We start from the raw sequence: 17,707 nt of genomic DNA on the forward strand, positions 1-17,707 counted from the left end.
TAAAATGTAAGTTTCAGTTAATAAATTAAGTGGTTTAATCACTCTGCAACCTCAAATTTAATTTTGATCTTCAGATTCATTCCAATTCTGTAATTTGAATACCAAGATGTTGAAATATTACGCTTGATTGAGAATATCACAAATGTTCATGGTTAATCATGAAAGCACTTCTCATTGGTTTATATTCAGATATAAGACTAAATATGAAACTAATCTCAACTGTATTTTGAAATTCATCCTTAAATTAATCCTATATTGTAGGCTACAATATTTGTTTTCTAATTTAAAATTCTATGCGTAAAAGACTTTTATTTTGAATAGCGTTATGACGTCATAAGGCTGCACCGTGCTCCAGCGTCGGTTACTCGACAGAAGATAGGTATGTGCTTTTAATCGTTTAAAAGTGTTTAAATAAAGATAACTCGTTTCGAAATAAATTACTGCACAATGCAGCACTGCTTTATCTACTGTAATTAATAAAATATATTTTGTATGAGTATCAGGAGCGGTCTTATTTGGCACCCTCTATTATGAAACTGTTCATCAAACTTCGAGTCAACTCGGGAGTCATTTGCTTCTTGAAATCACTCGAATCATCGCGCGCACGCGACACCTGCTGCTCAAAACAGCAACAAGAACAACAAACATTACAAACCAATGCAAATGTTTTCGTTTGAGTGGAATCTATTAAATATCATATACAAATCAGAAAATACCATTATTTAAATACAATTAGTTTTGTTTCTTGTTTGTCTTATCTGGTGATGTAAGGCCACTTGATTGACTCCCTCACCAGTGTGCTGACTAATGAACTAGGGAGCTGATTGAGACACACCCAGAGATTCAGTTAGGATTTATTTTTATTTTTCTTAATTATTCCGATCTTAAACAGGAAAAGATGTCAAAACACAGAAAAACTCGTGCTGAAGTGAATGAGTTTTGACGTGGAACACTATGATAAGGATGGAGTTTATTAAAGAAGAGAGTGAAGACCTGAAGATTGGTGAAGAATTCAGAGTCAAACATGAAGATACTGAGGAACAAACAAAGACTGTGTTTAATAAAGGAGAAAAAGAAGACCTGAAGATTGAGGAAACATTCGGAGTCAAACAAGAAGATACTGAGAAACAAACAGGTTGGTTTTCATTCTCAAAGCTGAACTCACTCATTTGATCCTTATTAAAGCATCCATATTTAGAGAGATATAAAAATAATACAGAGATAGCCTAAACAAAGCAGTTCTGTGTGCAGCGGCTGGGAGCCGGGCGGATAAAAGAAAGGTAACAAGGTTACGAGAATACTTATTGTATGCAAAAGAAAAATGAATTAAATAAAAACAAAATATTTTTTTATTTAACAATTTGTCTCCTCCGCATCACCCTAGCGCCATTTTGGAGAGTATCCACTGAATGCAAACCGCGTCCCCTGTTCTTTGTCAGCATTAGGCATTCTGCCAATCACAACACACTGAATAGCTGGCCAATCAGAGCACACTCTGCTTTCCAGACCGATGATCCTTGTCAAAAACAAAAGTTTCAGAAAGGCAGGGCATAGAGGAGAAACAATATTGTACAGTATGTGGATAATAATGTGTTTTTTAAACCTTAAACTGCATAAAAACAGTCCATTACACCAAATACACAAAATAATGTTATTTTTAGCAACACCATATTACCCCTTTAAGCGTGCAGAGCAACCACCCAATAGAGCATAATGATACCTTGAGATTATAAACAATTGAATTAACATTTCTGCATTCTGCACATTTTGGGGCAGACAGACCTGTGATGTTATATGGGGGTGCTTTGCTGTTGCAGGAAGTGAAAATCTTGACTGTTTGAAGTTCGTCATGGATTCTTTGAGGTGTCAGGCCATTTTGGCAAAGATTGTGATCCCTTTGTTAAAGAAACTGAAGCTTGATGATCAATGGACCTTCCTGCAGGACAATCATCCTAAAGTTCGTCAAAACCCATTTTAGCTTGGTTCAGGGATCAGTCAAAGAATCAGGGTTCATGCAGGTGCTTGAATTTTAATGTAGTGTTTGCAAAGTTTGAAGAATTTGGGTTGCATTGGTTTCGTAATTGGGTATGTAATGGTTACTAATTGTATGATAAATCACAATAAAATGTTGTGACTGTTAGTATTATTACTTAAAGTTTAATTATCATTAAAAACCGTGTTTGATTATTGTGATTTTGAAATCTTCTGGTAAATCTGATCTGACCCAGGAGAACATGCAATTTTGTTTTTTACACGAGATGATATGGTAGAAGGCACTCAGGAGAATATTTAAGCCATCTAAGAGGACCAAATTGGAGGTCTGGTCATATTTTGGCTTTTACAAAAGTCGTGAGGGCAATTTAATCGAGGATGGTCACCTTGTGTGCAGAAGCTGCACGAAGAAAGTCACTGCAAAAGGGGGTTAACGTAAAATTTTGACAGATGCAAATGCCTCAGAAACATGATTAACACTGTCAGCCATCAAGACTGTTCTGGACCACATCAGTTGTGATTGTTGGGCGTCCTCTGATGGAACAGAGCAGGAGATAAAATCATGCCAGGAGGTTGGCGCTTCAGTCAACAATGGTTTGAAAACAATAAATACAAATCATGGTTAAAACAAAGAAATAAACTGCTTTTGTAACCTCCTGTAGAGTCATAATAAGTATAATAATAAACATGAAATGGTGCCATTAATTGTATAAACTTATAGGCAGGGTTGGGGAGTAACGGAATACATGTAACGGCGTTACGTAATCAGGATGCAAAAATCCAGTAACTGTAATCCGTTACAGTTACGTCAAAAAACGTAGTAATCAGATTATAGTTACATTTTGAAAAAAGGGGGAATACTTTCAGGATTACAATGGTTTCATTTAAAACTAAATAAATCTGTATTTTGGCATAGTAACACAATATTAAGCACAGCTTGATTAATTACTCCCGCGAGTCACGTGTGCCACCCGCTGGTGCGTGCGCAAATAACAGCTGTCTACAATCTCCTCAGACACAGATTGAATCACTGCTGCAAAAATGCATTCATTTCATGGAAATTCCGCTGCTATTTTGTTTAAAAAGAAGAAATTGCAAACAACGTTGAACAGTGCAAACTGTGCCTTCCAGCAAAAAAACACTTTCTTCATCGAAGGATTCGACATCAAACCTAAAGAAGCATTAAAAATTAGTTTTATATTTGCAAAAATAAAAAAATAAAATATTTGTATTCTCTCTTTTGAAGAAACATTTTCCATTGTCAAAAAATTGTGTTCTTATTATATTTGCTTGGAAAAAAAATGAATTTGTATTCTCTATTTTCCTGTTGAAGAAACATTTCCTTAAAATTATTTCTTATATTTTCTTCAAAATAAAACAAAATAATCTGTAATACCAATACCATACACTAGATGTCTGTGTAGTCCTTTACATATAATTCAGGGCTGTGAAATTCTTAATTAATAAATGTTGTTTTTAAAAAATAATATTTGACCTTGAAGTAATCCAGAAGTAATCCAAAAGTAATCAGTTACATTACTGAATACTTTTTTTATGAAGTAATTAGTAACTGTAATGGAATACATTTTTAAAGTAACCCTCCCAAGCCTGCTTATAGGTTCTCATTTACTAATGATTGCGTGCATGATTTCATCATTGTATGCCCAGGAGATATCCAAAGTCACAACACATTTGTACTTGCATGAATTTGTTCTGATATAGTTTTGATGTTAGTGAGTTTGGAGTATTCTTAATGAATGCGTGCACAAGATTAGTAGTCTTTTAAATAAAACACATCCAAGCGTCCAATGTAAGGGCTTTCCTTTCATGTTTACCTTACACCCTTTTGCTGTTTGCAGACACACTCTCGCAAATGGAAGCTTGTTTCTACCACAGAATAAAACTTGAAAAATGTATAAAATAATTGCAAATTGTACATTTCAGTATTAATTAAAACGTAAAACAATATGTTTTATGCTTGTAAACGTTACATACTAATACTTAGTCATAGAAACAATGACTACGTTTACAAGCTGTTAAAATTCGGGTTATGGTCGGGTTAAGGTCACTATTTGGGTTTCTGAAACATTCGGGATAACCCGTTTACATGCGTGAGCAGAGAGAGTTACTCCTGTATACATGGAATGTGTAATCAGTCGCCAATATCCCGATGTAAACAGCGACGCACGGTTAGCGTCTGGACGTAATACGCAATATGCGTCATTTCCGATTCTTCTTCCTGTATCCAAAGACTCAAAAGACCAAGATTCCTTGCGAATAGAACATGTGCAGAACACACATATTGATGGGGATATGCCGAAACGCGTTTACAAGACCAAATATTCGGGTTAGAAAAGGGGTACCCCAGGTATAATATCCCGGTTTTTAAAAACCGCGATATGAGCATATCCGGGTTTTTGCCGGTGTTTACATGGCCATGCGTGACCGGGTTATTGCTAATATTGAACGGGTTATTGGCTGCATGTAAACGTACTGTATGAAACCAGGATGGAAATGCAGCATTAAAATGAAACCTGTTGCAGTTTGTCATAGCTTGAATAAAGATTAATCATTCAATTTATAGTTTATGCAATTTCAATATATAGTTCAATTTATAGTTTATACATATAAAATGTATACTTTATGTAAAGTCTTTAAAATGCTAAAAATAATTTAAATTATAAAGAAATAATTGCTATAATTGACCATTTGCAAAGACACAACCGCAAGTTACTGTTGCTATCTCCGACAAACAATGCCGCTCTTACACTACAGATATTTTTCTCACACAGTGAAAAGTACATTGCAGAGTAAAGAGGAAACTAACAATGTCCTGACACAGCAGGTTGCTTCTGGCATGAAACAAGGTCTCAGGACTCCCAGCTTTCAAATTTTGTCATAAAAAAAATTATAAATTGAAACACTAAATTGCTAACTCTGGTACAAAACATCTTTTCATAGGATTAATGTATTTAGTACATTGTTCATGAAAAATGCACAGACACTATTTAAACTGAACAGAGATGACATCACTGAATTCAATGATGAACTGCCTTTAACTATCATTTTGCATTATTGACACACTGTTTTCCTAATGAATGTTGTTCAGTTGCTTTGACGCAATGTATTTTGTTTAAAGCGCTATATAAATAAAGGTTGACTTGACAAATAAACAAATTAAATAAATTTTGTGGCACTTTAAAGTGTTGTGACAGATCACTGTATTATTGAGTTCAAACATGTGAACCGATAATCTTTTCAAATTTACATTAAGTACGAAATGAACAATAATAAGCCTCAAAGTATTTTATCAACCGCTGAACACCATTTTTCACATTTAAGTCTAACAAAGTTAATCTTCTCCTGTCTGATTTGTGGTTAAGGCTAAAAAAAAGGTATACAGCGGCAGCTTCTGGGCATGCATATTTATACATTGTCTGAGCCAAGAATATCACGTGAAACCTATGACAATGGTTTAAAAACATAGTTTCATCACTGCATAGCAATTGATTGTCAGCACTAGTCTAAATGTTTGGACGTCTGTTGCTTTGTGCTGTTAATCTGGTTTTAACTTGTATTTCTCTTATTTCACCTCAAGACATGATGGCACTGAAGGAAGAGTGTGAAGAACTGAATGAAATTGAAGAGAAAGAACAAAATGAGAAACATCATGACTTCAAGACTGAAGAAAAACTGATTAATTTCTTGCAGACTGAAAAGACTACCTCACGAAAAGAAGCTCAAAAAATACCAACTAGCAACCTTAATTACCATACTGGAGAGAGCTCTTTCACCTGCCAAGAGGGTGGACAAATTTTCAATCAAATAGAAAGCCTTGAAGTCCACATGGAAAATTACAATGAGAAGGAGCCAATAACATGCTCTCAGTGTGGAAAGTGTTTTACACAGAAAAAAAATCTCAATGCCCACATGAGAATTCACATTGGTGAGAGACCTTACATCTGCGAACTGTGTGGAAAGAGTTTCATACGAAATGGAGGTCTTAAAATTCACATGAGAACTCACAGTGAAGAGAAGCCATTCGAATGTTGTCAGTGTGGAAAGAGCTTTACACTGAAAAAACTCCTTAATGCCCACATGAAAGTTCACACCGGAGAAAAGCCTTTTACCTGCAAACAGTGTGGGAAGAGTTTCGGATTAAAAGGAAACCTTCAGACTCATATGAAAATACACACTGGAGAGAATCTATTTGAATGCGTTCAATGTGGAAAGAATTTCATACAGAAAAAGCAACTTCATTCCCACATGAGTATTCACACTGGAGTGAAGCCATTCACATGTGATCAGTGTGGAATGGGTTTCAGATATAAAGAAAGCCTTAATTATCACATGAGGATTCATTCAAGAGAGAACAATTTTATATGTGATTTAGTGTGAAAGGTGTTTCACGGACAACAAAACAACTTAAGGAACATAATTATCCACTTTGGGGAGAAACCTTTCATGTGCACATTATGGAAAGAGTTGCTCAAGAGAAGGAAACCTTGAGTTCACACTGGAGAGAAACCTTTTACATGCCTTTGAATGTAAAATTAGATGCACTTATCCACTTTATCCATTAGAAATTTTTATGGGACTGGCTATTTTTAGCTTTACAAAACAAGTGTAATGCTATTTCGTTTTCACATAGATACACATATGAAAGACGCTGTTTGTCAGACTCTCTTAGTTAAAGAGAGTTAAAAAAATAAGCTGTGTGAAATCAAGGCTGTTCACATCGCAGCTTGAATGCGTGCTACATCTGATCACTACCTTCATGACTACTTATTTTAATTCTTAAATTTATAAACCAAAAGGTTTTTATTTTCTTTTGTGCATATGTGGCCATACCTGTCCATCGTCTTCGGTGTAGTTGCAAATATTGATTGTTTGTGGTAGATTCCCTCTAATTTCAACTATGTAAATGTGTCACTGAATTTCATGCGTTGACTCCTCAAAATCCATTATCCAAACTTCTACCTTTCTGTGAAATGCAATATTATAAATAAATAAATAAATAAATAGTAATAAAACTGAACAAAATGTCATTGATTTTAGGTGTTCTTTAGGTTATTATTTAGTCAAGTTAATTTCAATTGAGTTTTGTGATCTCTGGAGAGTTTTACTATTGGAAACCCAATAAACCCTGGAAATACCAGGCAACTTTGAATTTATGATCAGGGAAAACATGGAAATATTTTTATGTTCAAATGAAAATTAGAAAAACAATAAAGGGCAAAGATGTACGTAAACCGTTAAACTGGTTCTCAGTATAAAAACTCCAAAAGTAGTAATGTAGATCTAGTCCTATATATTATATTGAATCTGGAATAGTAAATATTTATGTAAATTATGTGAAATATTTTACATTTTCCCCAATCTGGGAATCTAACTCATTGGCATCATATGATGTTGCTAAAAATATTTTGTGTATTTGGTGTAATGCAATGTGTTTATGCGGTTTAAGGTTCTAAATACACAATTTTCCATATGCTGTACATTATTGTTGTTCCTCTATGCTTCGCCTTTTTGAAATGCGTCAATGTTTACAAACTCATCGTTCTGAAAAGCAAAGTGTGGTCTGATTGGCCAGCTATCCAGTGCATTGTAATTGGCTGAATACCTAAAGAGTGTGACAGAAATGTTACACCCCTTACCAGAGCGGTTTCCAATCCCAGTTCTCATGCCCCCTTCTCTGCATATTTTGCATGTCTCTCTTAAGACCAATTCAAACCGCACTGACAAACCCCAACAAACAAGTTGGCTGTTAGATGTAGAATCTTATGAATAAAACTGTTATCTTCAGACGTGGACCAACTCTCACTGACTGGGAAAAAAAATGGATGATCCTATATCCACAATCAAAATTTTACTCTTATTAATGTCTTTGCATGTCATTCTTAGCATGAAAAGATGGCGAATAAAATTAAAGAGGCTGTGGGTGAGGACGTGGTTACTGCAACAGGCAAGTGGGGCACATACTTGAATTTATGCAGAAAACTACATTTGCAAGATTTACAAAGTTTTCACAATTTTACCCTGATGGTCCCTAATCAGTTTCAGCATTTACTTCAGATGATGACACCAATCATTAAAAGGCAAAATACAAATTTCCGAGATGCCATTTCAACTGGTGAACACCTAATGATAAAACTTTGCTTCTTGGTAAAAGGTAATGGCCTATGTTTTTACCTCGATCATTTTAAATAATTAGCAGTGTTGATAATTATACACGATATAGGTTTCAATGTTAAATATTGCAATTCTAAAAGCTTTTTATTTGTTTTATTCACACGGGAGTCCTTTCGTAGCCTGCGTAACGCTTTTCACATTGGATGCTCAGCTTTAAGCAAATTTATTCCCGACACATGTAGAGCCATCTATCCAGGCTTTCAAAGAAAGGCATCTTAAAGTATGCATTCCACTCCTCACCACTTAGGTTTAATTAATGTGTTGATTTATACTTACCTTATATTGCAAAGAATATGTGGGTATCCGTTCTGTTCTTCTCACTTTAAGCGAAGTATGTGCATCGTCAATGGGAACTGTCCGGTCAGGTGGTGCTGAACAAAGAAATGTTCTATATAGTTCACATAATAGGGTCAGTACTACCTTTATGGGGGACCCTAGTACCACCATTGTAACTACAAATTAATAAGTGATTTTGGTACAAAAAAACAGTTAACCATGGTGGTTGTAGTAAAAAGTACAACTGTGGTGGTACAAATGGTAATCAATACACCAATAGTAAATAAATAAATCATACATACAAAAGTTTTACTATAATTAAACTGTGGTTTATTTATTTTTATTAAGCTACACTATGCACAGAGATTAATTGTGATTAAAATTGTGATTCTTTATTTGTGTCAATTAATATTTTAAATCCTCACTTTAAATCTGTGAGAACCTGAAAAATAAAATAAAAATTCCAATGAACAAGCATACAGTACAAACAGTAAGACCTGAACTAATACTTAAAAAAGTAAGATTTAGATGCATTTAAGTAATTGACTATAGTGGATGTAAATATGTAGCTGCATATTGGCTTGAAGAAGGGGGAGGGGACAATAATATCTTTTGTATTTGAAATTGTATACAGGTGCTGGTCATATAATTAAAATATCATCAAAAAGTTGATTTATTTCACTAATTCCATTCAAAAATTATATTAATTCATTACACACAGACTGATATATTTAAAATGTTTATTTTGATGTTTATAACTGACAACTAAGGAAAATGTTTATTTCTTTTAAGTTTGATGATTATAACTGACAACTAAGGAAAATCCCAAATTCAGTATCTCAGAAAATTTTATTATTACTTAAGACCAATACAAAGAAAGGATTTTTAGAAGTCTTGGCCAACTGAAAAGTATGAACATGAAAAGTATGAGCATGTACAGCACTCAATATTTAGTTGGGGCTCCTTTTGCCTGAATTACTTGCAGCAATGCGGCGTGGCATGGAGTCGATCAGTCTGTGGCACTGCTCAGGTGTTATGAGAGCCCAGGTTGCTCTGATAGTGGCCTTCAGTTCTTCTGCATTCTTGGGTCTGGCATATCGCATCTTCCTCTTCACAATACCCCATAGATTTTCTATGGGGTTAAGGTCAGGTAAGTTTGTTGGCCAATTAAGAACAGGGATACTGGTAGCTTGGGCACTGTGAGCAGGTGCCAAGTCCTGTTGGAAGATGAAATCTGCATCTCCATAAAGTTGGTCAGCAGCAGGAAGCATGAAGTGCTCAAAATTTTCCTGGTATATGGCTGCGTTGACCTTTGACCTCAGAAAACACAGTGGACCAACACCAGCGGATGACATGGCACCCCAAACCATCACTGACTGTGGAAACTTTACACTGGACCTCAAGCAAAAGTGGCTTGTGTGCCTCTCCTCTCTTCCTCCAGACTCTGGGACCCTGATTTCCAAAGGAAATGAAAAAATTTACTTTAATCAGAGAACATAACTTAGGACACCTCACCAGCAGTCCAGTCCTTTATGTCTTAAGCCCAGTCTGACGCAGTCTGTTGTTCAAGAGTAGCTTGATACAGGGAATGCGAAGCTGAAACCCATGACTTGCATACGTCTGTGCGTAGTGGTTCTTGAAGCACTGACTCCAGCTGCAGTCCACTCTTTGTGAATCTCCCCCACATTTTTTTATGTGTTTTGTTCCACAATCCTCTCCAGGGTGCAGTTATCCCTATTGCTTGTACACTTTTTCTACCTCATCCTTTCCTTCCCTTCGCCTCTCTATTAATGTGCTTGGACACAGAGCTCTGTGAACAGCCAGCTTCTTTTGCAATGACCTTTTGTGTCTTGCCCTCCTTGTGCAAGGTGGCAATGGTCCTCTTTTGGATGTTTTGGATGTCATCTCAACAGTCTTCCCCATGATTGTGTGTCCTTCAGAACTAGACTGAGAGGCCATTTAAAAGCCTTTGCAGGTGTTTTGAGTTAATTAGATGACTAGAGTGTGGCACCAGATGTGTTCAATAATGAACCTTTTCACAATATTCAAATTTTCTGAGATACTGAATTAGGGATTTTCCTTAGTTGTCAGTTATAATCATCAAAATTAAAAGAAATAAACATTTGAAATAAATCAGTCTGTGTGTAAGGAATGAATATAATATACAAGTTTCACTTTTTGAATGGAATTAGTGAAATCAACTTTTTGATGATATTCTAATTATATGACCAGCACCTGTATATTGAAGGTGGTGTGGGTCTTCTATTGATCTTAATTGATGCTCTATATACTATATATTGGGTGGCTGCAGATTCTGGTGTTTCTCTGTAAGGACTTTTAGGGTTTGATTTATTAGCCCAAGAATTAATATTTTCTTTTCCTTTGCCTTTTTTTCTTTAGGCTGGACCTCTTCCTGCTCTTCTTCCATCTCTTGTTCTTCTTTTATACTTTTACATATACGGGGGGGTACTCTAGGTTCGGGCCATTCCCGAGCTCGGAGCCCCTTCCCCGGACAGCGCGCCAAATATGCATTATAGTACTTCAGCTAATTATATGTAAGTGTGAACTCAGGAAAATTATATAGGGTGTAATGAAAGGGTTTCGTTTGGTCGAACAGGTTTAGTTTTTTTGTTTAACCACAATTAACCTAGATAACCAAGAGGTTATTGTTCTTGCATCGTGTGCCCAGGAAAAGGCTAATGGGGTACTTTAACTCAGAGGCACGAGCTGTTCCTTGGCAATGGGATAGAATATAGTAAATCATTTCCACATGTACGTAACCTATAAGCCAATAGTAAACTGAAATTAACTGTAAAATATAAGAGCTGTATATTTTATGATTAATTTAAGATTATATAATTTTTAAATAATGGTTTAAAGAGCCACACAGATGGGAAATCAAAAATTACCTGTATTACAGTGTATGATGTAGCTGTCCATCAGTGTAAACAATGTGCAAAGTAATTAAACCAAAAAGTACACGATTTATAAAGTTATTGGCTTCTAAAGTAAGGAGTCGACTCTGAATCGCTGAAACGAGTCGTTATAGATTTAAAATCTTTTGCCCATCTCTATGTACGTCACTAGGAACACTTTGCATAATAATCTCCGCCTACCGTCATGGGAGAAACGGAACTCTGACCTGCCCCACCCCCCACCCACACACCCCCAGACGCTCTGGTTGGTGTGATAGCATTATGTCGAGGAAACAGTGTGTTTTTAATTGAAAAGGCAAGTTTGTTTTATTTTCACTGCCAAAGAATGAAAATCAGAAGAACCAATGGCTAAAATTCATTTTTACCACAATACCAGAGCAGTACAACAAATACCTTTTGTTGTGTTCACAACATTTCACTGATGACTGCTTTTCTAATCTCGGTGAGTACAGCGGGATTTTCAAAGCGTTTGGCCATAAAAGAGGGTTCATTACCAACTTTATTTGGACCAACAAGCATCTCCGAATCACAACACGAAGTATGATTATGAAGTTATGTGTCTGATTTCTCCCGAGCGTTTTATCAGTATGTGTGCTGCCTGCAGCCTGTCTGCGCCGATCTTCATTTACAAAAACGTCATTAAAATGAACTGTAACTCTGTGAATACTCAACAAAGAGACGTGAGAGAGATATCTATAGAAAGCTTGATATGTCTACTTTAAAACTAAACAAGTGCTGCCGAAAACAGATATTCTGTGATAAAGTAATCCATATGAAAACAACGCGGTGCCTGTTTTTCATGTCTTCCTTCGTGACCAAGCCCCCGCGCTGAACGCGCTATTCAGATTCAAACTGAAGCGCGCGGCTTGAATACACCCACACAGAAGAAAAAGCAGCGAGACTGTTCAAGATTTTTATTTTACTGTTTGCTTCGCGATGAGAGGAATAAGACATAATTCACCCCAAAAAGATGCTAACGCATAGTTTACCGTGGAGGTGTGTGCGGAACAACCAATCAAACCTGACTATGTCAGTTGACCAATCAGAACACAGTATGCAACCGAAAGGTGGGGTTTAAGGAAACTGACTCTTTTGAACAGCTTTACGCGAACTGTTTGGGGATCTCTGAGAATTGAGGTAATTTTAAAATGATATTTTGACAAAATGACAATGTTTTTTAACCTTGGATGGATTTAAACCTAATGTACAGGACTTATAAACAGTGATAGGAAGCTTAGAATTTTCATCTTACTGGCTCTTTAAACATTTTTAAATAATGATAAATAACTATAATATATATATAATAATATTTTAGAATTCGCTTTATATAATAACTATAATTATCGGCGGCTCCCTACTTAGGGCTGTTCAGTCCCTGTACGACCGGAGCAAGAGCTTGGTTCGCATTGCCGGCAGTAAGTCAGACCTGTTCCCGGTGCATGTTGGACTCCGGCAGGGCTGCCCTTTGTCACCGGTTCTGTTCATAATTTTTATGGACAGAATTTCTAGGCGCAGCCAAGGGCCGGAGAGTGTCCGGTTTGGGGACCATACGATTTCGTCGCTGCTTTTTGCGGATGATGTTGTCGTGTTGGCATCCTCAGACCAGGACCTTCAGTGTGCATTGGGACGGTTTGCAGCCGAGTGTGAATCGGCTGGGATGAGAATCAGCATCTCCAAGTCCGAGGCCATGGTTCTCAGTCGGAAAAGGGTGGATTGCCCACTTCAGGTTGGTGGAGAGTTCCTGCCTCAAGTGGAGGAGTTCAGGTATCTTGGAGTCTTGTTCACGAGTGAGGGAAGGATGGAACGTGAGATTGACAGACGGATCGGTGCAGCTTCTGCAGTAATGCGGTCGCTGTACCGGTCTGTCGTGGTGAAGAAGGAGCTGAGCTGTAAGGCAAAGCTCTCGATTTACCGGTCAATCTACGTTCCTACTCTCACCTATGGTCATGAGCTGTGGGTCATGACCGAAAGGACAAGATCCCGGATACAGGCGGCCGAAATGAGCTTTCTCCGTCGGGTGGCTGGGCGCTCCCTTAGAGATAGGGTGAGAAGCTCGGTCACTCGGTAGGAGCTCAGAGTAGAGCCGTTGCTCCTCCACATCGAGAGGAGCCAGCTGAGGTGGCTCGGGCATCTATTTCGGATGCCTCCTGGACGCCTTCCCAGGGAGGTGTTCCAGGCACGTCTCACCGGGAGGAGGCCCCGGGGAAGACCTAGGACAAGCTGGAGGGACTATGTCTCCCGGCTGGCCTGGGAACGCCTCGGGGTCCCCCCGGAAGAGCTGGAAGAAGTGGCTAGGGAGAGGGAAGTCTGGGCGTCTCTGCTTAGACTGTTGCCCCCGCGACCCGGCCCCGGATAAGCGGAAGATGATGGATGGATGGATGGATTATCTATATAACTGGTTCATCTTTGTGAACATTGCCAGAATATTAGAATATTAAATTGACAGAAGGGCATTTGTAGTGAGTTTGGAATGAGCAAGTGGCAAAACCTTAATAAACACAAGGAAATGTTATCTCATTTATTTAAAAGAAGAATTGAATCAAATATTTGAATTGTTTTAATTGAAACTATTTCAAATTTAATTAATTTATACTTTATCAACAGTTCATCCAGCAAATGTTAAAACAGTATATCTTTACAGTTCTGTTTATATTACTACATGGACAATGAGAAATACAAACAAAATGATAATTTATAAGCTACGAGCTAGGTAGATTCAAGATTTTTATTTGTCACATACACAATTATATAGAGCATATATAACCAGCAGTGAAATGTGAGTCAGGTCCGCTCCATGGACAGTGCAATTATTAAAGAATACAACACAGATGAAAATATACATAAATGTAGCTATGAAAGAATTAAATAAAAGTAAACAATAAAAATATAAGAATAAAATATAAAAAATATACTGTAAAATAAAATATAGAATAGAAAATAATGTGCATGAAAGTAAACTGTAGTCTTAAATATTAAGATACCCAGGGTTGGCGTTTGATGGTACAGTGTGAATTCAGCTTTAGTTAACACACCTGATTCATATAACCACATCATTAAAAGAGCGCTATGTACATGAACTGCATTCAAAGTGATATGATCCCTGCACCGGGTTATTGCTCCTTGCTCCTTGAGCAGGAGAAATTAACTTAGGAACATTCATTCATGGATTTGCGCTGCTGCCTGCAGCGTCTTCACACACAGACGAGTGTGACATCGTATACCTCTGTCAATAAAAAAGTAAATAAAATGTGGAAACCGCTGCCTTGCCATACTTTGATGCTGTGTCCCTGCATGACAAGACGAAAACAATACAACCCATTATAAACAAGGCATTTTTTGCATCCACTTGGGACATAATACTGATTATAAAGACTTATACTGTCTTTTTACACATTGCGTTGCGTATTGCGCTGCGTAAACATAAAACCATGTCTAAATTTGTGATCTGAGAAATGACAAACAACGAGCCCTACCCTACACTGCTCAAAACTCACATTTGATTAATCTGTGCCAAATTCTTTAAATATGTAAATGTCCTTACAGACTGTGAGTAACAAGTGCCAGACATTTCCTTGCAAAGTTGGACAAATACAGCTCAACCCGCTTATAAAAGTATTAAGGGTTGTTTGATCATGAGAGACAGGTGTGTTGAAAGCTGGAAGTTTGAAGTCTGTTTGAGACTGAAGACTGCAGGAGGGTTGCTCTCCAAGAGCAGGGTTGAAGATGAATAATAATAATGATAATACCGATACATATCGCCATTCAGCCAAAACATACAGAACGTGGTTTTTCTGGCTATCCCAGGTGAAAAAAAAGTGCACTATAATACATTTTATTTAAGTGCACTTAGTACACTTCCATAATACACTTTCATAATGTACTTAAAGTGCTTTATTTTCGACACACTTATTTTGCACTTAATATACTAAAAGCTTATCTTTAGTACTGCTTAATATAAACTTAAAATCATCTTAGTATACTAATTTGTGCTTTTTTGAGACACGCTGAAGATGAATTTAAGTGTATTTTTAATATACTATTTCATATTTTTTAAAAATGTATTTTGTTACCACTTTAAGTATAATTGAAATAATCTTTAAATAAAATAATAAACTATTTAAATTATAATAATAATAATATTAAATTATATACAAATTATACTTAGAATGTATTCCTAGATTTAAAAAAGTGCACTAAAATACATTTTATTACACTTCCATAATACACTTCCATAATGTACTTAAAGTGCTCTATTTTCGACACACTTATTTTGCACTTAATATACTAAAAGCTTACCTTTAGTACTGCTTAATATAAACTTAAGATCATCTTAGTGTACTCAATTGTGCTTTTTTGAGACACACTGAAGATAAACTAAAGTGTATTTTTAATATACTATTTCATATTTTCAACAAATGTATTTCGTTACCAGTTTTAGTATAATTGAAACCATCTTTAAATACAATAATAAACTATTTAAATAATAATAATAATACTATGTAATTATATACAAATTATAATGTATTCCTAGATTAAAAAAGTACACTAAAATACATTTTATTTAAGTGCACTTAGTACACTTCCATAATGTATTTAAAGTGCTCTATTTTCACGCACTTATTTTGTACTTAATATACTACAAAATGTTCTTTAGTACTTCTTAATATAAACTTAAGATCATCTTAGTGTACTCAACTGTGCTATTTTGAGACACACTGAAGATGAACTTAAATATGCTTTTAACATACTATTTCAGCTTTAATTTTATCTTTAGATTAAATCTTTAATACATTTTTAAATACACTTATACATTATTTAAAATATAAGAATATATCAACTGTGCTATTTTTATACAAACTTAAGATGAACTTAAAACATGATTTTAAAATATTATTTCAGCTTTAATTTTTTCCCCCCTTAGAGCAATAGAACCCATCTTTAAAACATTTTTAAATACACCTTTAAATTCTTTAAAATATAAGAAAATACAATCATATTATATTTATGGAAACTAATTTATTGTAAAAATGTATTTTAACTATGTCAAAAGTACTTTTATAAAACATTTAAATGTTAATGTTTTTTTTTAGTCAAGTACACTATTACTGTGTTATCAGTAGCATTTTCTGCCTCATTTATGCTGAAGTTATACTGTTAAAATGTAAATGTTAAAATTGTCCACCACTGATGAAGGCGTTTAATACAATAATCATTTTAAAGTTAGATGTAATGCATTTGATAAAAATAACCGGTAAATGTAATTCATGTAAATGAAAACACCTATAGTTTAAAGGGATACAGGAGGAATGGTATGTGTACAAAAAAAAAGCATCTCTTTCTTAAAAAACACTTTATTTTTTTTAAACATTATTAAAGTCCAAACAGACTGTTGGGAAACAAAATAACACAAGTGGCAAGCTTAAACTAAAAGCATTAAAGGAGTTCACCCAAAAATCAAAATGATCTCAGTTTTTACTCACCTGCGTGTTGTTCTAACCCCGTATGGCTTCCATTTATAATTGCATAACAAAATTTTATATTTATGATGTAATCTGAGCGCTGGATAAGTCTTCCATTGACTTCCAAGGGGCTTAAACTTGCTCGATCAGAAAACATATAGACATTGTTTAAAATAGTCCAAGTGACTTCAGTGGCTCAACCATCAAGAATACTTTTTCTGCGCCAAAAACAAACAAAAATAACGAATTTATACCAAGTTTAAGCCCCTTGGAAGTCAATGGAAGACTTATCCAGCGCTCAGATTACATCATAAATATAATATTTTGTGATGCAATGGTTAATGGATGTCTTAAGGGTTTAGAACAACACGCGGGTGACTAAATACAAAGAACTTTTCGATTTTTGGGTGAACAAACCCTTTAATAAAATGATTAAACTACAGATTACTGTACGTATCTTATATGAACAAAACACAAATTTCTTCTTTACTTTCACATTCCTTTCCCAACAACAACAAAAAATTACGGTAACACTTTAGAATAAGGTTCCATTAGTTAATGTTAGTTAACTACTTTCGTTAACATGAACTAAGCAAGAACAATCCTTCTACAGCATTTATAAGTCTTAGTTCATGTTAATTTCAACATTTACTAATGCATTATTTAAATCAAAAGTTGTGCTTGTTAACATTAGTTAATGCACTGTGAATTACCATGAACTAACAATGAATAACTGTACTTTCATTAACTAACATTAACTAAGATGAATAAATACAGTAATAAATGTATTATTCATTGTTTGTTCATGTTACATGTTACAATACATTAACTAACATTAACTAATGGAACCTT

At 35.4% G+C, this 17,707-nt stretch overlaps 1 protein-coding gene across 2 annotated transcripts; it reads left to right on the top strand.

Annotated features, from left to right (window-relative positions):
• Positions 1–334: 334 nt before the first annotated feature.
• LOC113092857 (gastrula zinc finger protein XlCGF8.2DB-like) lies at positions 335–7,165 on the top strand. 2 transcript variants are annotated; one of them, XM_026258627.1, is made up of 3 exons: positions 335–379; positions 893–1,135; positions 5,591–7,163. In XM_026258627.1, the coding sequence occupies exons 2-3, from the start codon at positions 955–957 to the stop codon at positions 6,388–6,390; spliced, it is 981 nt and encodes a 326-aa protein (XP_026114412.1). In that variant the 5' UTR covers positions 335–379; positions 893–954; the 3' UTR covers positions 6,391–7,163. The 2 variants fall into 2 exon arrangements, with proteins under 2 accessions (XP_026114412.1, XP_026114414.1); XM_026258629.1 differs by lacking the exon at positions 335–379 and having other exon boundaries at positions 386–1,135; positions 5,591–7,165.
• The last annotated feature ends 10,542 nt before the right edge of the window (positions 7,166–17,707 follow it).

This window comes from Carassius auratus, unplaced genomic scaffold (genome assembly GCF_003368295.1).
Source record: "Carassius auratus strain Wakin unplaced genomic scaffold, ASM336829v1 scaf_tig00214720, whole genome shotgun sequence".
In the NCBI taxonomy this organism is placed as follows: Eukaryota; Metazoa; Chordata; class Actinopteri; order Cypriniformes; family Cyprinidae; genus Carassius; species Carassius auratus.

Coding starts and splice junctions, on each gene's coding strand:
- LOC113092857 (XM_026258627.1), top strand. CDS start 955: ATGATAAGGATGGAGTTTATTAAAGAAGAGAGTGAAGACCTGAAGATT. Junction 1,136..5,590: donor AGATACTGAGAAACAAACAG/GTTGGTTTTCAT, acceptor TTTCACCTCAAG/ACATGATGGCACTGAAGGAA.